Here is a 26260-nt window from a genome sequence, read left to right on the forward strand (position 1 = left end):
CTTATTTCAGAGTATTTTATCATTTGCCACTTTTCTATGTAACCAATTTGCAAATAAGAACTGACTTGTAACACATAGCAAACCAAAACCATTACAGCTTAAATCACTCATTCCTGAAGGTCAAAAAAAAAATCCTCCCTCAACATACTCCAAGGTGGTGGGCAGGCGTCACTGTCCTGGGAGAACTATGCCTTTCTTGTATTTTTTGCACAGATCCTCCTCAATTTGCAGAAGTATCCATTCTTCTTACTTGCTAAAGCAAACTCGGGTAGAAGTTACAGCCAGTTCTGAACTCTGGTTCAAACCGGTTTCTAACAATACAGGAAGTAATACTTACCATTGTACAATTCAACACACTTATTAACCATATTCTTTTATTCAGCTGAAAACAAATGAAGATACAGACTGCAAAAACTGTAAAGTTATTTCATTTATAGACATAAACTTCACAAACTTTACTTATTGAAGTAAGAAACAGTCTTAATGGCCCTTAGTGCTCATTTATATCAGTTCTCAGAGCAGATATCTGCAAGATAAGAAGTTGCAAGCAGCACATTGTGGCTGCATCTCTGGTTCAGCTGCTTTGCAATTACAAGGCTGTGCCAGAAAAACACAGTCTCTTGAACCTTCCCTTGGACAGTTAAAAGCACCATCTGCTCATACAGCTCCTAATTCATCATTTACCACAAGCAGCTAGTCCCAGAAGAACATACTGGTGTACATAAACAGCCTCCTGACAATATGTATCAGGGGGATAGAAAACATCTTTATTGTCCTACAGAGTAAAGCAATCACACCAACCCCATCCTCCTCTGAAGCAGCGCATTTTGCTCTTGACTGTTCAGGGCTTGGTAACTGGCGAGCTCCAAAGTGAAGGTTGCTGTGCCTGACGTTAGAGAGCGCAAAACTGTTGAGTAGCCCTGGACAAAATGGAGAAGACATCACTCAATTTAGGATAAAGGGAATATAAGCTGCTTAAGTCACAGGGAGAGAGAGTCAGAAGTATACTGCAACATATTAGTAAGTTAATTGTTTAATATTACTCTATTAAAAGTGTAATACATGCATAAGTCAACCTAGTAATATACTTTTATAAAAACTATTCTCTGTAAAACCTGTTTTAGTAGTATTTACTACTTCTCTGACTTACAGTTGAAAACATGCTGGTTTAACAATCTGAATCAGGCACAAAACCACTATTAGATTTGTGGGAACTTGCTTCAGACCTTCAATAATTAAAATACAGTAAAAAACATCCATTCCAAGTTTATTCATCCATAACAACAGGAAAAGTGAACTGAAGCCTAATTATTTTTAAGCATATCAAAAAAATCAGATTTGCATTTTACCATTAATAAGATAATCACATACCATCGTTTCTGCTAGTGGAACAGCAGCAACCACAACTCTGTTATCTTGACGACTCTGGATTTCCTGAATACTACCTCTCCGCTGTGCAAGGTCAGCGAGTGCTGCACTGAGATGATCTTCACTTACTGTGATCTCTAGGTTCATCAAGGGCTCCAGTATTTGTATACCAGCTTTTTTCAACGCCTACATGGAACGGAAGGGGAGTTATGTTGACTATTAAGTCCCCAGTGAGAGCATTATACTTTCAGAGAAGAACAACTACCAGATACTGATATACATATATTTTCCCAGTAGGATTATCATGCTGCTGTGTTCTACAACAGCTTACCAGTTTCACTGTACCTTTTGCATGCAACGGGAGACACAAGCTGATATCATTGTGTGGGAGGTGTCAGGATGCACCATCAGTGATTGCACTGTCACATCTATATCCTGAACTGGGAATCCAAGCAAGGGTCCTAGGAAAAAAAATTAAAAAAGGAGAAAAAGAAAAAAGCATATTTGTTTTTCAGAACATTAAGACACATGCAAAAAAAGTTTCAGGATTAATTTGGAGCTTCTCACTTTCCTCTTTCCCTTCTCCTTCCCCTTCCTCCCCCAAAGGGCATGACTACTGGTTTTGTTCCTCATTTTGTCATTAGATAGCTTTGCATTCCTTTGTCTCTTTTGGCAGAGTCATACTTTCCTTACTCGCTTTACCAAAAGCACAGATAATTTTCAGAGCCAGAAGTTCCTGAGTGTGCTCTTCCACACTTCCCAAAAATGAAGTTCTTTTTTAATACACGATATCTAGAGCTTGTCTATTGAAACAACGCCTCATTTGAAAAATCAGTGAAACCTTTTGTTTAACCAGAAACCAGAATATCTTCTGTATTTTCCTTTTCAACAAAATGTGATCACATAAAAGCCTGAGACTAACCCACTACCAAAACTACATGGTTAACTCAGTTCCATGAGCAATGAGCCACAGAGTGTCTTGGCTGGGTTACCTCCCTCCAACACAGGACTCTCAATCAGACCAAAAACTGTATTAGACTGGATGGGAGCCTGAACCTTACATGAGAAAAAACACATAGCTTTTTTCCTACAGAGAAAGAGAACATGGCCAGGTCTATTTTTTTTTTTTAAAAGAAAAAAAAAAAAAAAACACTGAATGCCATGAATTTTAGGCTAGAGACAGCACAGTTCTGAAGTGCCTTCAATAAGTATGAAGAAAGCACACAGTCAAGACTCATTCCACAGCCAGAGATGAGAGATGCTTTCCAACTCAACTAAGCAACATGGAAAAAACACCTCATGCTGTTGCTTCCAGGGTAATTCTCATCAATGCACTGCCTGTTAATTTTACTGGAAGGGAGACTTCTTTGGCCACAAATTATTCAATACTTCCTATTTTTAATCAAACGTAAAGGACAGTTTTAGTCCTTCAGAAAGCCTATGCTTTGCAATTAGGTAAGGCTTGTTATTGTATACTTTAATGGATTTAACATATTTTAAAATAAAAACATAATAGTCACTCTAATAGAAGTGTGGTATATACATGCTGGCCTCCGAATCCCCTTGTCACATCACTGTGGTTTACATGATGTCATCAAGTAATCTGGTATAAGAGATAAGGCGTTTAAAAAACAAACCAAAAGAACCCCAAGCTCACTGTTGAGTGACTGAGAAGAAATTAATGTTAAAAACGAAAGGCATGCTGACTTCCATTCCTGGCATAGGAAAAGGAGTGTTTGGCAATTTTTGTCATAAGGGAAATTTCAGAATTTTCCTTTGCATCTAATGTTAATGTGTACTAGCTTTTAGCTTTCAAGCTACCAAGGAGTCTTTACTTCCAGAAACATATTAAATAGTTTCTTACAGAAACATTAGAGCAGTATAGCTGTCATAGCACTTCCTTTACCTTGAATGCATGAATTTGTGACTCCATTTTCTATAGCTTCTTGGAGTTCTTTGGGTAGCACTTCAATGACACTGGCAGCGTACTTGATGATGGGTTTTGTCATTGCTCTCTCCCCTAACCTGGGCCTCACTTCTAACTCTGCAGTTACAAAGTGTCGTTTATCTCCTACTGTTTTGTCCAATGTATCTGCAGGGAAAAAAAAGACAAAACCACTATTTGGAAAAAACCTAATACATAAAATTAATCTGAAAGTTACTCAGAAGATCATTTAAAGTAAATCAAGCTACAAAACCAGAAACAAGATGGTCTTTCCATTCACTCATTTCACCTGTAGCTTGGGCAGCATTTAGGATGGTTTCTCTGTATGCTACTTGAAGAGGTCCCAAATAAGTCTCAATTCCATATTCACGTTTGATTCGGTCATGAATGATCTCTATGTGTAGTTCTCCCATGCCACAAAGAATAGTCTATCAAGAAGAGTTAAGAGAAAAGAGGAAAAACATGTAAAACTCAGGTTTTAATACGAGCTGTTTAAGCAAGGACTTGCATGCTCTTAATAGTCTCTCAGAAATATTTCAAGCTCTAAGTAGCCTAGAGAGAAAACAGGACTGCATTAGGTCATCTGACATAAACACCATATAAGTGAGAGGCCACTCTGTACCACTACTGTAACCACTATAAAAAAGATCATCTTACATTATCTTAAAGACTATGTAATTCAAACTTTTAAAAATACAGAACTGTCAAAAACGTGCAGAGCACAGGATGACTTCCGCTACTCTGTAAAGCGCAAGTGTACAAGGTTCCATTGTACATATATGATATGAACATTTAGAGAGTACTTCTTATTCAAGAAAACCTCAATATGCAAAGGAACTAAATGAAGGGTGGTCTTGACAGTTCTAAAATAAAGCTTGGCTATAAGGTGAGCAACAGAAGATTCATCTTACTTGTCCTGTATCAGGATCTAGCTTCACTTTTAAACTTGGATCTTCACGCTGAAGGCAGCTCAATGCGTTATCCAAGTCTGTACATAAATATCAAACATTATATCTCAAGAGACTTCAGTAATTTGAGAATCACAATGAATGTCTAAACATCACTTTCCTCATAAGGTCAAATCATTCTCAGAAGGAATCAAAAGGACCCTAGAGAAGTACAGATTTTGGCAGTCAACTCAAATTACAATTAACTTGCAACTTCTGATTCTCTCCAGCAAATTAACTGCATGCTACAGACTGCTTTAATTTAATTATTAAAAATACTATTTTCAGAGTTATGTTTTGTACTTCTATGAAGACAGAATGGACCTTTAAGTGGTTCATCAAGTCAAAAAGTACTGCTACCTTTTTACAGACATGAAAAATTGTCAACTAACTTGTATATGATTCACCTAAATATTTCAAGATTAATTCAACATGAAAAAGTTCAAATGCACATTTTGCTGATTCCCCATTCATTATCTTAACTGCTGAGTACAGCAGCTACAGAATGATAAACTCACAGCTGAGATGTATTTATCTACTTCACAGTCTGAAAAAAATAAAATACACCCACAAAAAAACCCAACCCAAACCAAAACACCCCCCATAAAACAAAACATCCAAACCCCCCAAACCCAGGCACACTTTGCAACCCAGTGGCTCAGCCCAAAGATATATTTCTCCACACCTGTCTTCCACCTCACTCCTTTCCATCATACTGCACTGGCACTTGTCCTTCCTCTCCTCCACCCCCAACCAAGCTCAGTTTTGTTGGAATGAAGATACAGAGTTGAAGGTAACTGTTTCCAAAGAGTCATAGAATCATTTTAGTTAGAAAAGACCTTTAAGATCATCAAGTCCAACTGTTAACTTAGCACTGCCAAGTTCACCACTAAACCATGTTCTTAAGCACCACTTCTACACATCTTTTAAGTATCTCCAAGGATGGCGACTCAGCCACTTCCCTGGGCAGCTTGTTCCAATGCTTAATAACCCTTTCTGTGATGAATTTTTTCCTAATATCCATCCTAAACCTCACCTGGTACAACTTAAGGCCACTTCCTCTTGTCCTATAGTCTGTTACTTGGGAGAAGAGAACAACCACCACCTTGCTACAATCTCCTTTCAGGTAGCTGTAGATAACAATAAGGTTTCCCCTCAGCCTCGTTTTCTCCAGGCTAAACAACCCCAGTTCCTTCAGCTGTTCCTCACAAGACTTGTGCTCAAGACCCTTCACCAGCTTCATTGCTCTTCTCTCGACACGCTCCAGCACCTCAATGTCTTTCTTGTAGTGAGGGGCCCAAAACTGAACACAGTACTTGATGTGGGGCCTCACCAGTGCCAAGTACAGGGGGACAATCACTCCCCTAGTCCTGCTGGCCACACTATTACTCATACAAGCCAGGGCGCTATTGGCCTTCTGGGCCACCTGGGCACACTGCTGGCTCATTTTCAGCTGGCTGGCAACCAACGCTCCCAGGTCCTTTTCCTCTGGGCAGCTTTCAAGCTATGCTTCCCCAGGCGTGTAGCGCTGCATAGGGTTGTTGTGACCCAAGTGCAGGACCCGGCACTTGGCCTTGTTGAACCTCATACTATTGGCCTCAGCCCATCTATCCAGCCTGTCCAGATCCTTTTGCAGACCCTACCTACCCTCAAGCAGATCAACACTCCCACCCAACTTGGTGTCATCTGCAGACTTACTTAGGGTGCATTCAACCCCCTCATCCAGGTCATTGATAAAGATATTAAACAAAACTGGCACCAGTACTGAGCCCTGGGGAACACTATTTGTCACCGGCCACCAACTGGATTCACCACAGTTCTTTGGGCCTCGCCATCCAGCCAGTTTTTTACCCAGTGAAGAGTACAGCTGTCCCAGCCATGAGGTTTCTCCAGGAAAATGCTGTGGAAAATGGTGTCAAAGCCTTTACTGAAGTCTAGGTAGACAACATCCACTGCCCTTTCCTCATCCATTAAGCATGTCACCTTGTCATAGAAGGAGAGCAGGTTAGTCAAGCAGGACCTGCCTTTCATAAACCCATGCTGGCTGGGCCTGATCACCTGGTTGTCCTGTACGTGCCATGTGCTGGTACTCAAGATGATCTGCACCATAACCTTCCCCAGCACCAAGGTCAGGCTGACAGGCCTGTTGTTCCTCCAACCCTCCTGACAGCCTTTTTGTAGGTGGGTGCCACATTTGCTAACCTCCAGTAAACAGGGACCTCCCCAGTTAGCCAGGACTGCTGATAAATGATGGAAAGTGGCTTGGTGAGCACTTCCACCAGCTTCCTCAGTACCCTTGAGGTGGATCCCATACAGCTTCCTGTGTGTGTCTAAGTGCTGTAGTAGGTCACTAACCATTTCCCCTTGGATTATGGGGGCTTCATTTGGCACCTTGTCCCCGTCTTCCAGCTCGGGGGGCTGGGGACCCAGTGAACAACTGGTCTTACTATTAAAGACTGAGGCAAAGAAGGCATTACGTACCTCAGCCTCTTTCTCGTCCTTTGTCACTATGTTTCCCCCTGCATCCAATAAAGTCAAATAGAGTCAAATGGAACCAAGTTCTCTGGTACAGATTCTTGGGAAGGCAGTAAGATTACAGTTCACACTGCATGGGTGAACCCTAACTAGACACATCAAAGTCTTGCGAAGTGAAGACTTTACACCATAGAGTAAAACTGCGAGTGCTGACTGAAAGAAAACCACATTTCAAGGTTGGTTGCACTTAGGATACCGCATACAGCACACCAGCGTGACTGCTGCAAAACTAAGCATGACAGTAGGAAATGAAAGTGCCTCCATCCCTTCTTTCAAAATTAAGAAGTACTACTCTTCTAGATGCAACAACTAGAAAAGTACTACTACTAGTGCTGCTTGATGTAGTAATAGCAAAGGACACTGACAACCACAATCTAAAATATAAATTTTGTGCAAAACACCAAAAAGGTCCTTATTAGATCACTGCTTGATAAACTTGTGCAACTCACTCACGTCAACCAGGTGTGCATGGATTGGTGATGAGCATTGTTCCTTACATATGAGAATATGGTTACGCTTGACTATCTCATTTGTAGAATATCTCATGATATTCTTATTCTACATCACACCTTGTTGTTTGGCCATTGAAGGAGGTTCAATTGTACAGAAGAAGACAGGGTCAGGAATCTCAACGCCTGCCAGCAGAAGGCTCCCGACATCACCAGTAGACGACTTCTCTCCCGCAGCAACCCTTCCAGCCCGGCGTGCTGCAGCTACTGCTGAAGCCTTTGATGACACTATGGTATCTCCAGTTCCACTCTACAGAGCAAAACCCAGTGACACAAAAGACACAGGAGAGGGAAAGAAGGGGATATGAAAAAACAAACAAAACCCACCACAGAAAAAACAAAACCACAAACCCTGACCACTTCTCTTCCTCATAACTACGTGTGCTAAAACCCACTTATTTACTTATTTATAAACAATTACTGTAACTTCTCTCTTCAACTAACTAAAATGATCTGGAAGAGGAAAAACTGTGCTCAAATTTAGACTAACATTTCTTTGTCCAGCTCACTGCATTTTCAATCTAACTTACCAGTCAAGATATAAAGCCACAAAAACCAGCATTGGTAAATGAAAATTTGCTTATGCATGCCAAAGTTGGTTACGTTTTAGAAAACCTGTGCAAATGAGATCTATGCAGCCTGTTCAGACAGCAAAACAATGAATTAGTAAACTAATAGAAGGAAGCATGAAACAAAAACTTATTTGAACTTGTAGTTAAACTTATGCTGTTGGGTACTTATTGGGAACACTGCTCTCCTTCCCCATAGGAGGTCTTTCCACAGCATTACATTGTATTTTAAGAGTTGCAATATAAATACAAGCTCAGAACCCTTCTAAAATACAGCTTCAGTTTTCAGTCCTTTCCATGTAATCAGCACTGCATCTCCCAGGTCAATAACTGACATATATACCTTGTAATATTTCATTTTAGGAGGAAGTACACGTACACGTTCTTCAAATAAAGCAAGTTTACATACGTCACAATAATCAAGAACACATCTGAGATACAATACCATAAAAGCGGAAAGCACACTAGTGAAACAAACTCCCTTACAGAATCAGTATTTTCCATTACCTGTTTTAACCCAACAGTAAGGGCAATGTTGCCAGGCATTAGTGACGGTATTTCAATTTGCTGATCAGCAAAAGGCAGGAGCAGCCGGCTCATTCTCTCCCTGAAAATTAAATTTTTGTATTACTCAGGACTTTAACAGACATTCCAATGCTACACTAAACCACACCTCTATCTTACTCACGTGCAACTTTTGTTAATATTATATATAGCTGATTGAGGTTTCAGTGAGCCTGAGTAAACGCGAATGAAAACTAGTGGTCCCCGACATTTATCATGGAGAACTTTAAACGCTAGGGCACACAGGTCATCCTTGTACCATTGTCTGCAAAATAAAAAGCACAACAAAAAGTGTACTTGTAGGATTAATCCACTCAAACTCACATTTACCTAAATTTCCACTCATTTAAGAAGCAATGTTTCTCCTTGTAGTATTAACAGGGGCAGATTTTAAAAAAAAATAACCATAATTTATACCAAAAAATATTAACCTAAGCAGTTCTAGCTCCAGTAGGATACGCAAGATGTCAGGTGACTCAGCCAATACTAAAGATGATCCCTAGACCCTAATTTTGTAAAATGGCAATATCCTCAAATCAAAAATAAACTTTAGAACTCTAAAGCACAAGTCTGACAACTGAAGATAAACGCATACAATTCCAGTAGCACCAACCAAAGCAGGTTTAGTACTCAAGTGTATTTTTATGTCTATACATCTTTACTGTTATTTAATACCTAAAATGAGTAAACATTTTTAAAGATATGAAGGCTTTATTAACATTTTTCCTTTTATGCTTTCCTACTTATTTTTCCTTTTTCCTGACCCTCCTTTTCTCGCTGTACTTACAGAAAATCATATGAACGCTCATTAGGTGCAGGCAAGTACATAGTAACAGCATCCAGTAATGGCTGCACTCCTTTGTTCTTCAGCGCGCTGCCACAGAGTACAGGCACCGCTTTCTGAGCTAGCGTGACTCTGCGGATAGCAGACTGTAACTGCAAAAAATAATTACTTTCTGTTAACACATGAACTACAATTTAGTCTTAACTTGCATTTCATCTATCAGATATTGCTAACAAATCCCCAAAAGTTAAAAAGTACGTTCCATAAACCCAAACGTTTATATGCTAAAACAGAAGACACTGCTTTTAAGATTTCTAAACATTTCATGCAGATCTGCAGCTGTTCTTGCTCTTTTTCCTAACAGTCCTTTTAGTTCAGAATGTTGTACCTCACCACCTCCAACACGCAGTGTCTGAAGATCCAACCAATTCATAGCAGTTGAGATGCTACTTTTGTAAGTAAGAATCAGCAGCTCGGACACAAACTGCACTGAGTCTACCTGGAAATTCCATTCACCTTGCCCTGAATTCTTTTGCAGCGGCGTAACTTTCAAGAAAAAAAAAGCAAAAAACGAACCTTCCTGAACAAAGGTACCCTACTTTTAAAATTGTGCATAGCATGTCTGAGAATAATAGTTGATGCACTATTGTATAAAATTCATACTAAGCTTGAATATATTTTGCCCTAAATACACAGTACTGTAAATTCACTACAAAAGCTGGTGTGATTTTTTTGGTTGTCATTGATAAAAAAAATGCACATCAGGCCAAGGAAGAAAAACCCACCCCTACAGAATAACAGCTACTAAAAACTTGTTTATAAATAATGAAATGTAAATATTACCTTGTCAACTGGTATTAAGTCAAAATGTTCACTATATTCTCCTAGAACCAGTTCAGCAAATTCATCATCCAGATCTGCAACCTTCAACAGAATAGTTCTTTATTATTTGGCATATAGTAGTTTCACAGACAAGTCACAAATCCTCATTATTTAGAATATATAGCTAAACAGAGCAGGAAAAGAGCCTTTAAAGACATCAGAGATCATAAACCCAAACCACAGAGAATTATGGAAATGAACGTTTCAAGAAAGGACATGGGGGGGGGGGGGGGGGGGGGGGGGGCGGGAAATCAACTTGTAAAGCTGCTGTCAGGCAAAACATCAGCAGGAGAGAGAATGCTTGCACTTCTCCCTGAAACTGAAAAACCCTGCAGCCGTGCAGTGACAGCCATAAAGGGTATAACTGAATGCATTTTATTTCAGATCTGCTAACAAGGCAAAGTCTGAAGTAAGCTGCAAATAACCTTTGCAAACCAACAGATGTACAGCTGGGAAAAAAAAAAAAAAAAAAAAAAGACAAGCCTTCAAGGCATTTTAACCTTCTTCATGTCAAAGGCTTGTAGGTCCAAGAGCTCATCTGTGTTTTCAAATTGTACCACTTAGCTTAACAAATAATTTAACTGCTCTTTAAGCCTTGTCTTACATACACCCTTGCACTGTCACAGACCCAGGCCACCCTCCGTGGAAGAAAGCACTTTGCCCCCTCTAGTGGCTACAACAGCAATTGAACAAATACTGATATGAATCATTGATAAGCAATTACAAGTCTAATCAAGCTGATAGTTAAAACATGAGACATAAAGGAAAGCGTTCATTTAATTAAGTGAAATGAAGTGTGCAAGATGGCTGGTATTCAAACTACTAAATTTTACCGTGTTTCTGACAAGGAGCTTTAATAGGATAGAAACCATATAAAAAAAATATTTTACAAACACGAAATTATCTCAATTATCACACTACTGGTCCACTCCTACCTGCTTCAGGAAGGGCCCAGAAACCAAAGAAAAAAAAACAACCAACACTGTTCTTGCAAAGCTTTCTATCTGACAATATATTTCTTAAGATAAGAGGCTGAAAAATAACACCCCCATTTAAAACCAGGAAATTTTGAAGACCAGATTGTGTATGTGTTTTACTGAACTCAGAGCAATATAAAAATCAATCTGTCCAATTCTGATGTTTCAAAGGAAACTGAAAGCTTGGCATTGTCTGTTTATGCACTTGCACAGTGTTACTCAAAGTTGTATGGAGGGCAGCCCCTCCTCAAAATGGATCGACACCTGAGCTAAACGTAGTTGTTAACCTCACAAATTTCACTTCCAAAAGTATGCATTCAAAAGTAATCACTACTACACTTTAAAGTTGTATATAACCAAATCAAATGTAATAAAAAACCACCTCTTTAGTTGGAGAAAAGACTTGCTTAGAGTCTCTCAAGTACAACCAAATCTTCCAATATCATTATCTAAATTACTCAAAGTAACGTAAGACCTTAAAATGGCAGTTGACGGGAGAAGAGAAACACTCTGGACACATTATTTCAAAACTTCTGCACTGCTCAACAGGGAAATTTTTCTTTTACTTCCATTAATTCTTCCATTCTCACCCCTTCTAAACTGTCAACTGTGCAAAACCTGGTATCAAGCAGATAACATTTCCATTCTCTTTCTTAGCTTCACAGTATGACAATCTATGTTAAAAAAATATTTATACTGTTCTTTTCTCATCTCTCCCAGGACTTTCTGAATGGATCTGGAACAAGATTTACGGTGGGATCCAGCTGCCTCTAATACAGTATTGAGTGCCATTTTGACCAGCCTGCAACCTCCCATCCAGCTTCGAGCTGCTACTCCAGAAGGGTATGGATATGCTGCAGGTTCTGGGTCACATCTGCCAGACCTCATGTGAATATACCAAGTACCGTTTGGCATCTAAGAAAGTAAAAGATGCCATGTTAGCCAACTGAATACTAAATTTAGTGTCTGATTTCTTCCATTCCCTATTTTAAAGCAAGGAGTATTTTTCATTTTACACATACTGTACAGCCAGGGAACCCAACTCTCCGTATTCAGCACGTTTTGCCATCACGCATTAACATCTCCAATGAGCATTAAGCATCTTTGACAGATGGAAAAGAAGTGAAGACAATCTGAAATTAGTTCAACAAGGACAAATGCAGCATCTTGCACCTGGGACAGAACAAATCCATGCACTGATACAGAGTGCGGATCAACTAGCTAGGAAATGGCTCTGCAGAAGTCAACCTGAGGGTCCTGTTGGACAAGTGAGCATGAATCAGTAGTGTCCCCTTCTAGTGACAAAGGGTAACAGGATACCAGGCAGCCAGTGGACTGGGGCAAGTGGTTAGTACCCTCTACACTGCACTTGTGAAGCTGCATCTAATACACTGTCTATTTTTAGGTTCCCCAGCACAAGAGAGACTGACAAACTGTGCGAAGTCCAGTGGAAAACCATTGAGGTGGTTGGAGTGCAGCTGAAGGCACAGAGAGATGGGTTTGTATAACTTGGGAGAGGCTAAGGCAGGATGCAAATGCTCTTACTACTTGAAATGGTGGTGGTGGGACGACTTAAGGGAAAACACAGACAAATTCTTCTCAGAGATACACAAGGAAAGGACAAGTGGCGCTGTCACAGGCTGCAACATGGTAAATTCCCACTGGACAAAAAGAAATAATGTTTGACTACAAGGATGATCAAGCACTGGGACAGGCTGCCTAGGCAGACTAATCACCATCCTTAGAGACTTGAAAACTCGACTGGCCTGAGCAACCTGATCTAATGCTGAGGTCATCGGGTCACTGCACCAGACACCTCCAGCAGTCTTTTTCAGCCTGTTTTTTCCACTGTTCCAAATAACCGTTTTAAATATATTATGTATTTACTTTAAAACTTTACTTGTTCTATTAAGGCATTTCTGGCATCCTGGACTTCTTGGAACAGGCTGGGATCATCAGCTTCCAGCAGCGGCTTTTGCTCAAAATTTTTTCCATCATCCAAATCAGAAGTAGGTTTCCAAATTATTTGTTCCTTAGTCACAACATCAACCAGTCCTCTGAAGGTCTTGGCTTCCCCAATGGGCAACTGGCAAACAGAGCGGAGATTTTAGACAGCTGCAAAAAATTAAAAAAGGAGTTCCATTTGAAACAAAGCAAATAAACATTTAATTTCTCAGCTTACCTGTAAAAGCAACGGTTTCGTCTTCAACTTTTGTTTGATACTCTCAACAGCATATGTAAAACTATATTAAAACAACAGATGCTAAGTTACACAAAACGTAATGATATAGTAAAATAGGTTCACCATTCCTTATTTACGGCAAAAATCACTCCTAAAATTACAGAATATGCATGTGCATAATCAAAGATCTATATAGTAAGTATTAACATAATTGGTTTACTGTACGCTTAACAGAAAAAGTTAAACTTGATTAGATACATTTTCTTACAAGGTTTTTAGCAACAATCAAAATAACTGTCTAAATACCTTGCCCTGTTCTTGTCCATCTTGTTCAAAAAGCAAATCCGTGGTATCTGATGTTTGTTCGCTTGTCTCCACACTGTCAGAGTTTGGGCCTAAAGCAAAAGACAAAAGGGAAACATTAGTGCTGACAGCCAAACTATACGCTCGCCAACACCACTGAGGGATCAAGTTCAGAGTACAGAAGGAAACTGTACTGAATGTGTTGCACCAATTCTGTATCGAGCAGCGCAGATCAACAGCACAAGCAGCTTTGTCGCATCTCTCCTCTCAGCTGCCATCAATCCCTGTCCTTCACTAAGGGCACATAGGCATATGGGCAAGGGAACACGGAAAGAAACTAAGCATTACAGGTGATATAGGTGGAAAAAAAAACTCAGTAGAGACTTAAGACTTTATTGCCAAGATACTTAAGCACACACAGGCAAGCATTTCTGTGGCTACATGTACACCACTAAAAATTACTGTGGTTTTTCTAGTAATTTGTGTACTGCTGAAACATTCATGATTGCATTTTTATTTGAAAGTTAAAACAGGTATATATGAAAATCAGTTCAGATTCAAAAGTAGTCTCTTACCAATACATGGAAATAAAGCAAGCATTTCCTACACAGTTTAGAAAAAAAAAAAAACAAACCACAGGAAGATCTAATTGTTTTGTTACTCAGTTCAGGTTCATATACCAAAGTACCTAAATGCTTTACAACAGCAAGTTAAATAATGTGACTCACACTGATCAAGAGTTCTGTGATCCCTCATCTATGAAAAGATATGTCCCACAGAACACAGTGATTTCACAACATGTGACTCTTCTACAAGACTGAACTACTTAAACATCTCATGCTATAAAGTCAAGTTCCAGCCTGCCTCCGCCCTTTCTGCACTATGACCCAAAGGTTATGTCAAATAGGCCATCAGGGAGGGAGAAATTCTGGCTGAAAATTAGTAATTTTCTACATGAAAACTGAAAATGAGAAATGAACAGCTATTAATTTCTTTCCAGCGGTAGAGCTAGCCAGAAGCATTCACCTCAATCAATGTTTGTAAAGGACAGCAACAAAACAACAAAAAAAAGCCTCAGACTTTAATGGGAATCCCACTTATTTGTCCCTTATTACCATGGAAATTCCTGCATGCTAAGCATCAAAAGAGATAACACAGAGCAGAATCTCTGTACTATCATTATTATTATTTCAACCTGATTTCAGTCATTAGACAAAAAAAAAATAATAATAAATCTACCAGTTACTTTTACCTCGACACCAGCTGAAGCATCAAACACTGCTACAGCTCCATCCAGGACTCTCAAGCAACGCTCAACTTCCACTGTAAAGTCCACATGACCTAAAAAAATAATCTTCCTTTTACACCACCATAAATCAAACAGGCAACGTCAACAGGTCATTACAATTTATTTTTTTTTTAAATCGTGTCAAGACAACCTTGTCTTCACTTGCAGAGAAATACACCCACCAGTCCTTGAAATACAAAAGATTGTTACATTGCGAACCCAGAACTGAGAGCAATTTAGTGTAGAAACATCTGAGCTCAGTTTAAACAAGCTAGATTAGGCACTGGCAAACAATAATCAGCCAAAGCTGAACAGAGGTCAGTATAGGCCTTTTTACTGCCACAATTAAACCAACTAAATATTGCACCATATTTAAAACCAAGACTTGTGTTCTACAACACCCCACCTTGTACTCTCCCCTAATAATGAGTGCTGCTAAAGCGTAGTACCTGGGGTGTCAATTAGATTGATTCTGTAGTCCTTCCAGTCAAACGTAACAGCAGCAGACTGAATAGTAATACCACGTTCTCGCTCCTGTACCATAAAATCTGTCACTGTGTCCCCATCATCAACATCTGTGAACAGAGAGCAGGACTACAGCTGGGTAGGTAAATAATTCAAAAGCTGAAATTGTCTTGGAATACAGATGCTAAGAGATTTGGAAATAATGTTTCTTTTATATATGTATAAACTATGAAAACTAGCCTTTTTCAGAAAATGATAATGTCAGCTAATTTACCCAAGTTCCCTTTCCATGGAAAAAATGCTCTGTAAGTCAAAGACAAGCAATTCCAACCACCCTTTTGTTGTTCTTAATCCTAGTAACACCATGAGAAACCTAAAAACTAAAGCAAAGTCCAAAATCACAAACAAACAAGTTTTAAAAAACCTGGCTGCACTCATTGTATGGAATGTGACTGACATTTAAAAATTTAGTGATTAAAAGATAATTAAGTAAGTTTAAAAAAATAACAAAACAAACAAGTAAGAGGTTGGGTTTTTGCTTGTGGTTTGTTTTTTTAATTTTTAATAAAAAGAGAAGCAGTTCCATATTTTTAAACAAGCAGGCCACCAAGTTCAACCACTCCACAAGCCTAACATCTTCTACCATTCTCATACTCAGCAGAGAACAGGGAATTAAATTTAAAAGGTTAAAAGGCAGCACAAATGAAGACTGCTGTGACCCTTTGAATCTTGGAAGAATTCCATGAGAGTTGAAGCAAGGAATTCTTCCTGTGCTATGGATTTCAAAAGAAATGGTTACTTTTTATTAATCTGGTTTCTTTACAGGTCAAAAGAGAACTGAAGAAACAGCTTTACCACAACAGCCAATGAGCAACAAGTAAAACAAGGAGAACCTCTAATTAAATATTAAACAAATAAATACACTAAAATTAAAAGAAAAATACAAACCTATGATTTCTCAAAGTAGAACTGCCTTAGAACGTAATGGAATGTGCGTTAAAATTTCGTTATATTGCAGAACAACTTTGGAACAACTGGCTTCTATGCTAAGTATTCCAGCAGAAACTTCCAACTGCATTGCATGTTATTGTATACTATTAAATCTCTCAAACCTACTGAAATACAAAAAGTATTTCTAACCTCCAAGTGTTCTTATGTATCCAGAATAATACAGCATTCTCTCTGTTGTTGTAGTTTTTCCTGCATCAATGTGGGCCATAATGCCAATGTTTCGGATTCTGCATAAAGCAAAAACATTGCTTTTATTGAGGTATTTTTTTTTATTCAGTGATATTGTTACTTGTATAAGCAATTAATATTGAGAACAACATAACAGATGAATAACATTTTTCCCCTGTTGTGTATCTGATACAGATACATTCTGATACTGAAGTACATTAGTATTGAAATGGTGGATTTTCATCAGATAAGCAGTACTCAAGAGTTTTGGAACAGGTTTCCACACTTCACTTCACGGGAAGGACACTTCTTGGCCTCACCTTAACCAACTGCCCCCCTCCAGACAGAAACAGGCTCTCCACCCTCTCATCAATCCCAATCCCTAACCTCTGGTGCCTGAAACAATCCATCGCATATATACCCTTTACGCCCCAAATACAGCATCCAAGTACCCATGAAGTTGTCCTTGATTCTGTTCAGCCAACTCTTCCTTTCTGAAGTACCTTGCCAGTAGCTTCCAAAACTGCTTCACTAGCTCTGCGCATCACAGGCTTGTGCTCAGCCCCCATATTCACCAAATTCACTGAATTTACCCTCAGGACAGAAGTAGTCTTCCAAGAGAACTTCAGCCCCAAGCTATTTCTTTGGCAGCTCAGCCCCTAATTCCCTTGCCCTTGTTACTAAGGCCCTCATCTAACACAGCTGAGCGCTCCCATAGATGCAAAGGATACAGCCCTGCCCACAGCAGTGGTCTGGCTGCCAAGATATTCCTTCTCTACCATGGATTTGGAGCTTCCCTAAAAGCCCAGTTTGGGTTCTGATGATGTAAACAAGAGAGAGTCCAAGACCTCCTCGACACCAACAACCATTCTATATAGAAGTGTCAGATGGGTAAAACTGAGGAAGTTCTGACTTTAATTTAGAACATGCACATGAACTATGGATGTGACTGGCATAGCAACAACCCTTGACTTTTTATCACATCCATTGCTCTGGCTGCCAGTTACCTCTGAAAAATAAGCTAGCATGACATACCTGGATATATCAGGATTAATGACAGAACGCAGAGACTTAACATCTCCTGGAGACAAACAAAACAAACCAACAATCTGTAAGATTGATCCCAATGTAGAAACGATAGATTCTAACAGAATTAAATATATTTGAGAAAAATCCTAAAAAACTTACTAAAAAAAAAAAAAAGATTTGGAGCCACAACTCATGACAATCTATAATCTCTACAACCTCAAATTTCTAAAGATATCTACTTAATTTTTAATAAATCTCTCTCTCTCTCAAAAAAAAAAAAAAGATAAACTCTTCAAAGCAGCTGTAATTTAAAAACAAGAGGAAGAAGTGAACATGGAAAAGTATCATCAGCACAGTAAAATCTTACTCTGTAGAAGCAATAGCAAAAAGTTCAAGACAACTGTAGTGTTGACATTCATCTGAACTTGCTCTTGGACAACAAATTTCAAAAGTCATTTCTCCTTTAAATGCTGAAGCTAGACAGCATAATTCTCAGAGAAAATGCAGACTGAGCTAGGTTAAGAAAACATCGGACTGAGGAGTTTTAAATGCATATTTTCTTGAAAGACATTTCCTCTCTCACACCCTATTTAGTTGGAAAATAAGCTGCCAAGCTAAATTTTTATGAAACTAATCCATAATTCAGTTACTCAAGCCATTTAAATTGTGTCTCAGGAACTCACTTTCCTAGTACTTTAGTTTATCTTTGATAGACCAAACAGAATTCAACAATATTTAAACTAACATTCCTTAACCACCTACAGATCACCCCTCTTACCAGAGGGGCAGTAATGAGGCATCTTATAGGTTAATGTCTCAATGAGGACAAAGACTGAAGCAAGGCAGCAGGCTGGAAATTCACGAACATCCACCAACCCAAATAAAAACACCAACTAACACTGTCTTTTTCCCTCCAGTTTCTAAGATAACCCACAAAACAACACATTAGTATGTTTGAGATTTCTTGCTTCTCTTCTCGTGTATGGAATGAAGCTCTGCCTCCATGCCACATGCTGAGGTATTCAGCACAGCAAAACCAGGATAAATACAGGAGACAGCAAGGACATTGCACAGACAACTACACAGAAACAGCAATACGTAGCAACAGAGACTGTGCAAAGAGTAAGTCTTCTTTTGAGGTACACAACTGCAGGTTACAGACTTTTGCTAAGATACACAGTACTGCATCCATTTTTTTTTCTTTTTATTAAAAAGAAGTTGATTACCCACCAGTTACCAGTATTTTCTTCCCATCTCCATCTTGATGTAGAAAAAGCGGCCCTGACTCCCAACACTACCTTATATCAACTGATTTCCATTCAATCTCAGTGCAGTTATTCAAAGACCAGGAAAATTTCCTTCTAATTTAAGTTTTGGCTTTGAAGTATCTTATTCTTTTTACTCTCTTTTATCCTGAGTCTGCAAAGAAAATACACTAATGATAACTTAAAACTTCTTTAATCTGATTTCTGTCTTTCTCCCCTTGTCCAACATCCTGGATATCATCAGTTACTCGATAACCAATTAATACTTCAGGCAACTGGACACTTAACAACTGACCCGACTTCCTATACACGTGTACCTTTTCTTTCTCTTATTTTCTAAGGGCTTTATACCATACACCTACTGAGAAAAGAGCAGCAATACAAAACACTTCTTCTCAGTCCCTGAACCTTTTAACTGCTCTGTTTGCGCTTAATACACCAAATTCTATAAATAATGGCCAAAAGAATACAATAAAACACATATCAGAAAGCATTCTTACTCATTTTTAGAGTAATCCATATGATTAAGAAAAAATTTAAACTTATACCTGGTGGAGAACTGTAGTTTCGTAAACTGCAGTTTTGCTGTGTCACACTTATGACTCTGAATTTTGTCTTTCTGAAATGCACATGCTTAAAAGAAAAAAAAAATCTTATACAATATTTATCATTATAAATAATTACTTTGTAGCTAAATTTTTACTAGTTGTAGAAAACTAAACTCAAACAAAATATCTACAGGAACTGATACTGTTACTAAATATTTATATATGCTTCAAATACCAGCTATTTGGAAGCAGAAGCATGAAGATGGTAGCACCAAGGTTTAAACCAAGTCTGATCCCAGAATTATTTGGGAATTCCAGTAAAAGTCTATGCTAGCACCAAACCATGTTGTTGGTAGCCACAATATTTTAAATAAGTCTAATTCTTTGTATAAATAATATGAATTTAACAGTGACAACTGTTAGGTAATCAAAATCACAGATAATTAAAAAAGTTTACAGAAAAATTACAAATTCAACTTCCACATTCAGACTTATAAGAAGCCAAATTTTAACGTGAAATTACGCATTCTGTTTGGATATCAATTATTAAAGGAAACACAAAAAAAACCCCAACTTAAAGTGTTTAATCAGAGTAACCCAAGTATTTCTTTTGCTCACAGAGGAAGCCTCAAAATTTGGTAAAAAGTTTACCTCATTGCACAAACTGGGTAATTTCAATGCATTCACTGAAAACTTCCTTGTGATTCTCAGCATTCTGGATCCTGTCTCTAAAACCGCTCCCTGCCAAGATAAGTAAACATTGTACAACACATTTATGACAGCAAGCAGGTAACTATATGACTTTCACATAAATCAATCGAGAAACTTAACTGTTTTTGAAGTTAGATCAGGTTACTAGTTTTCAAGTTACTGCTTTGCAGGTTAAATCGGTGTCAGATCTGCAAAAATAATGCAAATATGCAGCATAAATGTGTGCCCACAAACGCTAAACATACTTCTCAAAGGAATTTGCAAGCAGTAAAGCAGAAAAACTAACATCAGAGTTTACACTCACACTCAGAGAAGCTCTAGAGCACCGATTACCGACCAGTGAAGTGTAAACAGCTCTTCTGATCTTGAAGGAGGAGAGAGTAGGCTGAGAAAAGTATGTATTTGGGACAAAAATAACAGAAAATATGACACACTACAAGATTTTTAAGCATCGCCCAAACCACTGCGACACAGAGCCCGAGCCCAGAAGCTTCAAATGCCTTCCTAGCTGGCTACTGCTCACTTAAGAAGACACCAGTGTCCAGCTCCAGTGAGTACCGTTCGTGTTTGGGAAGAAAATTTGCACACGGGGTCATTTCCACCCCCCCACACCCTCCCAGCCGCACACCCGTCCTCTACTGCCGCCGCCACCCTTAGAAGCGCAGGGCGGCGGGGTCCCCTCACACTGCCCGGTGCTGGTGGGCCGCCCAACCCAGTCCCGCCCCGCCAGAGACCCAGACAGCCGCTTTGCCAACCGAGGCTGCCCTGCCCACCGTGTTACAAGCCACCGGCCCCCGCGCTACCTGCGCCTGCCGGGCGGAGAGCTTTAACGAGCCCAGGGCCGGGCTTGCGCCGCGGGCCGGGTCGCCGCCGGGACAGCCGCCATGCCGCCGGAAGGTGCACTCCTTCTTCCCCCTCCCGCGCCACCGAGCCGCCCTCCTGCCGTTCCGCCCCCACCTCACAGATCCAGGGGACAAAAACAGCGCTCCGACCTTTTTCCCTCCGTTTTTCCTCTCTTTTCGGCCCCGCCAAGCCGGGGATGTAGGCCTGGGGGGGCGCGGAGCGCCGCCTCCCCCCCAGGAGGAACCAAAGCGCAGCGGGGCAGCGTTTCTAGCCGGTGCCGTTTCTCGCCGCACCCGCCCTTTTCGCGGCGGAGGAGGCGGCTGCGCGGCGGAGAGTTCGGCGAAGTGCGGAGAGTTGCTGTGGGGCCGCCGCCATGGTGGGAGCCGGGGCGATCGGACCGGGGACAGGGATGGGGACGCGGACGGGAGGGAGGGAGGGAGGGAGGGAGGGAGGGAGGTTGGGGTGACGGCCGCTGAGCAGTCCGTGCCGCCCCGCGCTGAGGGTGCCGCCGGGCCGCGGCCTGCTCGGGCCCCCGCCGCGTGTCCCAGCGGCGCTGGGCCCGGGTGAGGGCGCAGCACCGGCCCCGGCCCGCCCGTTCCTCGGCCGGCGGTACCCGCTCACCGCGCTGCTTTGTCCCCCCCGCTCCCGGCCTACAGCCGCAGAACGAGTACATCGAGCTGCACCGCAAGCGCTATGGCTACCGCCTGGACTACCACGAGAAGAGGAGGAAGAAGGAGGGCCGCGAGGCTCACGAGCGGTCGCGGAAGGCCAAGAAGATGATCGGGCTGAAGGCCAAGCTCTACCACAAGCAGCGGCACGCTGAGAAGATACAGATGAAGAAGACGTGAGTACCCGCCGCCGCTTCTCTGGCGCCGTCCAGTCATCCTGGCGTTTGAGGGATGGGACAGGGCGTTAGTAGCTTTACAAAAGAAGTATTTGCTGCTTGGGCCGTGCGTTACGCTTTGAAGGAGCGCCCAGGTTGTAGGGGAAAGTGGGTTTTGCCACTGTGAAGGCATTTCTGGTGTCCGGTCTTCTCCATGCGTGTTAACTATCCTGCTCCTAAAAGCGTTCCTTAAGATAAGTGTTAATTAGCAATAGCAGTGACTAACGTAATGATGAGAAAAATATGAATGCATGTACTTAGGGCTTTTACATCAACTGCTGTATTAGTGTGGCAAGAGGCAGCAGGCATTTTCTAAATAGCGTTAGTAGAAAAAGTACATTAACATGCAGTGTTTGTGCAGAACATGAGGTTTGTCTTCCAGGGTAAATTACAATATCAAGCACAGATAAACAAAAGCATTTTCCTGAAAATTTTCTGTTGTTCAGAAGTTGAAATCAAAGCTGTTAACAATATTCTTTGTTGCTAATGAATTTTATCTACCATGTTCTTTTGGTTGTTTTGCCAGTGTAGATAGTTATTTTACTCTGCTACTTCTAAAAGTATTTGGTTTATTAACTAGCTTGTGGGTCTTTCCTCCCCCCCCCCCCCCCCCCCCCAAATGGCCTCAAAAATAAAACAAAACCCCACAGACACGTTCCTCAGATTTGTAAGCATTGCCGTCAAATCTCAGAAGAGTAATATTATGTTATTTTTTGTCAGAGAGGAAGGCTACTATCTCTCAAAAGTGCTTGGCTGCTTGTTTTAAGTCACTCAGAAATTCCTTAGTAATATGTGTGTCTTGTGTTCCTGTCATGATGGGAATTGACGAGCTGTTACGCTTGTCTGTCAGTCTGTCAGTTGTTACATTAAGTGAGATTACTAGGTTACCTTGGAAATTATTTAGAATTATTCCTTAAATATAAGTATGTACTTGTTTACAAGGATCTCTTAAATTAAAATTTTGAGCAGACACAATCTAAGTTAAAAGGATATATCTAACAAAGAGCCTTTTTTTTTTTCCCTTCTACTCTTACTATTGGTTTTCTTTCCTTGCAGCATTAAAATGCATGAAAAGAGAAATACAAAGCAAAAGAATGATGAAAAAACACCTAAAGGAGCTGTACCTGCATACCTGCTGGACAGAGAGGGGCAGTCCCGGGCTAAGGTTCTCTCTAACATGATCAAGCAGAAAAGAAAAGAAAAAGCCGTAAGTAACTGTATTGAAATTCAGATACTTATAATTACTTGTGACAATGACAAATTTTCATAACTTTAAATGCTAATTAAAATAAGTAGTTATGATAGTTTAGTTGTATAAAAAGTATGGTCTCCCACTATGCTTTAGGGAAATTTTATTTTATGCTTTGGTTATCCCTTTTCATTTAGCAATGCGGCATGTAAGACTACTGACTTTTTTTTTTTTTCCTTCCAGGGGAAATGGGAGGTTCCTGTGCCAAAGGTCCGTGCACAAGGAGAAACAGAAGTTTTAAAAGTGATTCGTACAGGAAAGAGAAAGAAGAAGGCCTGGAAGAGAATGGTTACAAAAGTTTGTTTTGTTGGAGATGGCTTTACTAGGAAGCCTCCTAAATACGAGCGATTCATTCGACCAATGGTAATGTTCTTCAGCCTTAAAGAATGTTTAAGTAATAATTCTTTTGACTTACTGCTTTGAGTTCCTGTGGCGAAGAATATATTCTATGATAATGCACTTGTTTACTACTGATGTAGAAGATTCCTATTAGTTTCCCTGCAGAAATCTAAACTTCGAGTAGCCTGAGGGTGGGGAGGTGCCCCTGCAGTCGAAGTCTGTGTTGAAATATCTCTGCTCTTACTTCCATTAACGCAGATGATGCCAGTAAGTTAAAGCTACAAGCTGTCAAATTAGCATGGGAAGGTCTTTAGCAGAGGCAGTTTGAATAGCTTTTAAAGTTGGAGGCTTCTTTTTCAAGCTGCTGTGATTCTGTCAGCTGCAGAGGCCAACTCTGTTCTAGGACTCCAGAACTCCCTCCTGTCTTGTTAAGAAAGCTTGAAGCACAGTCGTGACCGTATGCAGGGGAAGTGTTGTGCCTCCTTTCTCAACAGTTCTTACACAGCTGCAGGACCAGTGCCTGGGCTCTAGCAGCCTGGCAGTGCACAGGAGGAAAAACTAGATTCACTAAGACAGTGTATTTTTTCTATAAATACCTGTTCCTGTTTTATTACAGGAATCAACAGAATCACTATGCAGGCTGCCTGTTGGATCATACCTCATTACTGGTACCTCATTACTCATGACTGGATGGTCATCTTACACATAAGCCTTGGATAGATTTTTTTATTGACACAGAAAAGTTTATGGTACTTAATGGTAAAGTACCCTTTACAAAGCACAGGTCGCTAGACGAAGTGCTATAAGAGATGGCTATTTAATATTTTACAATATGGGAAAGGTTTTTCAGTTTTACAAGGAAAAAGGAAAAATTTCAAGTCTTAAAAACCAGTAATTCTTAAACACTGTGTTATAATAAATGCCTCATTTCTTCATGGAGCAGAAGCCATCTGAGGTAGAGAGTATTATTCTTGTACTACTATTAAAAATTGACGTCTTGAAAATACACATGGAAAGCTTTATCTTATCATTAATCAGGTTTTTAAACAAATGTGGCATTTTATAGTAGGCAGATAGCATTCTGTATTCTAAGTTGTTTGTTTCTTCTCAGTCTCTCAAAACATGTAAAGCTGAGGACAAAAATGCTGAAAGTGTTAAAACTAGATTAGTCATGAGGGCTTAAAGGAAATACTAACTCATTCTAACACTCCTTGTGCAACAGGGCTTACGTTTCAAGAAGGCACATGTGACACATCCTGAACTTAAAGCTACTTTTTGCCTACCTATACTCGGTGTAAAAAAGAATCCTTCTTCTCCTTTGTATACAACACTGGGCGTAATTACCAAGGGTACCGTCATTGAGGTCAACGTAAGTGAGCTTGGCCTTGTCACACAAGGGGGCAAAGTTATCTGGGGTAAGTAGTTAAACTAGCTATACTGCAGAACTACTTTAAAAAGTTTTAAGTCTTCATTGCTTGATGTACTGTTAAGATCACATCCTATAGTCATAATTAATCCATTGTTAAATATTAGGTTTGGGCTGCAGCAGAAGCAACTATGAGGCAGTTCTAAAAATGGAAACTTTTAAGTTTTAATCTTAGGCTTTCTGTTCATGCTTTCAAAATCAAATTAGGTGAAGTTCAGAACAAAGAGTTGACTGGCTTGCCTGTGTCTCACATTAGGCAAATGCTGCAAGTCTATAAAGACCTAACCACGTGAACTATGAAGAATTGTATTATCTTTTCAGTGGTAGTCCTATGTAGAACTGTCTTCATAGGATCAGGCTGACTTTTAACAGAGAGGTTGACTTGGACAATAGCAGAACTTATGATTTTTTTTTTTTTTTAGATCTACCTAGAATTCTAAATGATCCACTTATAAAAAACAGCCTGAATAAAATATTTAAGAGAACCTAAGTTTGCAGCTCAGCAGAAGGTAGATTTAGATTTCAAAATGCATTTCAGTTTTTGAACAGGAATTCCCTATGCTTTAAAGACTTGTGTATTGAACTTGCAAACATAGAAAAATCTACTTAAAGCTTTTGTAGACATTTAATTCCCTTTTTTCTTTAGGGAAATATGCACAAGTAACAAACAATCCAGAAAACGATGGCTGCATTAATGCAGTTCTACTTGTTTAAATTGTGTTTGATACTAAGCGTTGGACGTGGGCTCCTGCAAAATCAGTGCAGTTTCAACAAGCTTGCAAGATCTTTGGAACCTTCAACCATTCAAGAACACTGACCCCACAAGATGGTGAGGAATTTAAACATGCCAGAAACAACTGTTCGGGTTTTTGTATTTGTGTTTGCTCAGCTGCAACATTGTCCAAATAAAATGACTCAATTTTCATGTTTTGCTAACATGGTATGGATTTGATCAAAACCATCTTAGTGTTTTTACAGCAGCAGTTTCCTGGCTTAGATGTATCTTGTAAATACTTAATTCAGTTCACATTCCTAGTGATGGGAAATACAGCCACTGTCTCGCATGATGGCCTACTGTAATAGCTAAAGGTACAGATGAACATACTAAGTTGTATTCTGCTTCTGGGAAAGCAGAAGAGCTGGAATAATGCAGCTAAGTCTTATTGCAGACTGACATCAGAAATGAAACAGTCACTTAGTTTGATACTTGTGCCTACAGAAGCATGGGCTTGAGAACACATTAGCAGCAGGAGGGGAAAATAACTAGAAGGGCAGCCATTTCTCCCCCCCGCCCCCATTACCTCATGTCTTTCTCCCCTTTGCCTCTATGACTGCATTAATGGAAAGAATAAGGGCTACAGGGTGTACCACTGTAGTAGTTCCAGGCAAGAGGAGACAGTTTCAGAAGTTTAAATTTATGAAGTTGTAAGGGGTTTAAGGTGTGAAATTTGAAAATGGTGTGACAACCCT

At 40.0% G+C, this 26260-nt stretch overlaps 2 protein-coding genes across 3 annotated transcripts; one reads left to right on the forward strand and one right to left on the reverse strand.

Moving 5' to 3' along the window:
• Positions 1-2: 2 nt before the first annotated feature.
• Positions 3-20421, reverse strand: GFM2 (GTP dependent ribosome recycling factor mitochondrial 2). Of its 2 annotated transcripts, XM_082497491.1 has the most exons (22): positions 20355-20421; positions 20171-20238; positions 19991-20080; positions 19340-19424; positions 17533-17578; positions 16459-16556; positions 15303-15428; positions 14818-14906; positions 13569-13657; positions 13263-13323; positions 12981-13166; positions 10065-10145; positions 9225-9373; positions 8562-8702; positions 8381-8480; positions 7365-7554; positions 4225-4301; positions 3603-3741; positions 3275-3460; positions 1714-1829; positions 1372-1554; positions 3-920 (listed from the first exon to the last, which is right to left on the reverse strand). In XM_082497491.1, exons 3-22 carry the CDS (start codon positions 20051-20053, stop codon positions 792-794), a joined length of 2334 nt encoding a protein of 777 aa, XP_082353617.1. In that variant the 5' UTR covers positions 20054-20080; positions 20171-20238; positions 20355-20421; the 3' UTR covers positions 3-791. The 2 variants fall into 2 exon arrangements, 1 of the variants encoding a protein (XP_082353617.1); XR_014270193.1 differs by lacking the exons at positions 3-920; positions 1372-1554; positions 1714-1829; positions 4225-4301 and having other exon boundaries at positions 3322-3460; positions 20171-20376.
• Positions 20422-21119: 698 nt separating this feature from the next.
• Positions 21120-25726, forward strand: NSA2 (NSA2 ribosome biogenesis factor). The gene is made up of 6 exons (XM_082497163.1): positions 21120-21269; positions 21550-21737; positions 22833-22983; positions 23209-23388; positions 24587-24779; positions 25437-25726. The coding sequence occupies exons 1-6, from the start codon at positions 21267-21269 to the stop codon at positions 25502-25504; spliced, it is 783 nt and encodes a 260-aa protein (XP_082353289.1). The 5' UTR covers positions 21120-21266; the 3' UTR covers positions 25505-25726.
• The last annotated feature ends 534 nt before the right edge of the window (positions 25727-26260 follow it).

Source organism: Vanellus vanellus, assembly GCF_965231255.1.
Source record: "Vanellus vanellus genome assembly, chromosome: Z".
NCBI lineage: Eukaryota > Metazoa > Chordata > Aves > Charadriiformes > Charadriidae > Vanellus > Vanellus vanellus.

Excerpts from the sequence above, each read along its gene's own strand:
- GFM2 (XM_082497491.1), bottom strand. The coding sequence starts at position 20,053 with ATGCTGAGAATCACAAGGAAGTTTTCAGTGAATGCATTGAAATTACCC. Across the intron at positions 13,324-13,568 it reads ATGGACAAGAACAGGGCAAG|TTTTACATATGCTGTTGAGA; the intron begins GTATTTAGACAG and ends GTTTTAATATAG. Across the intron at positions 9,374-10,064 it reads ACTTAATACCAGTTGACAAG|TTACAGTCTGCTATCCGCAG; the intron begins GTAATATTTACA and ends TATTTTTTGCAG.
- NSA2 (XM_082497163.1), top strand. Across the intron at positions 22,984-23,208 it reads AGAAAAGAAAAGAAAAAGCC|GGGAAATGGGAGGTTCCTGT; the intron begins GTAAGTAACTGT and ends TTTTCCTTCCAG. Across the intron at positions 24,780-25,436 it reads AGGGGGCAAAGTTATCTGGG|GGAAATATGCACAAGTAACA; the intron begins GTAAGTAGTTAA and ends TTTTTTCTTTAG.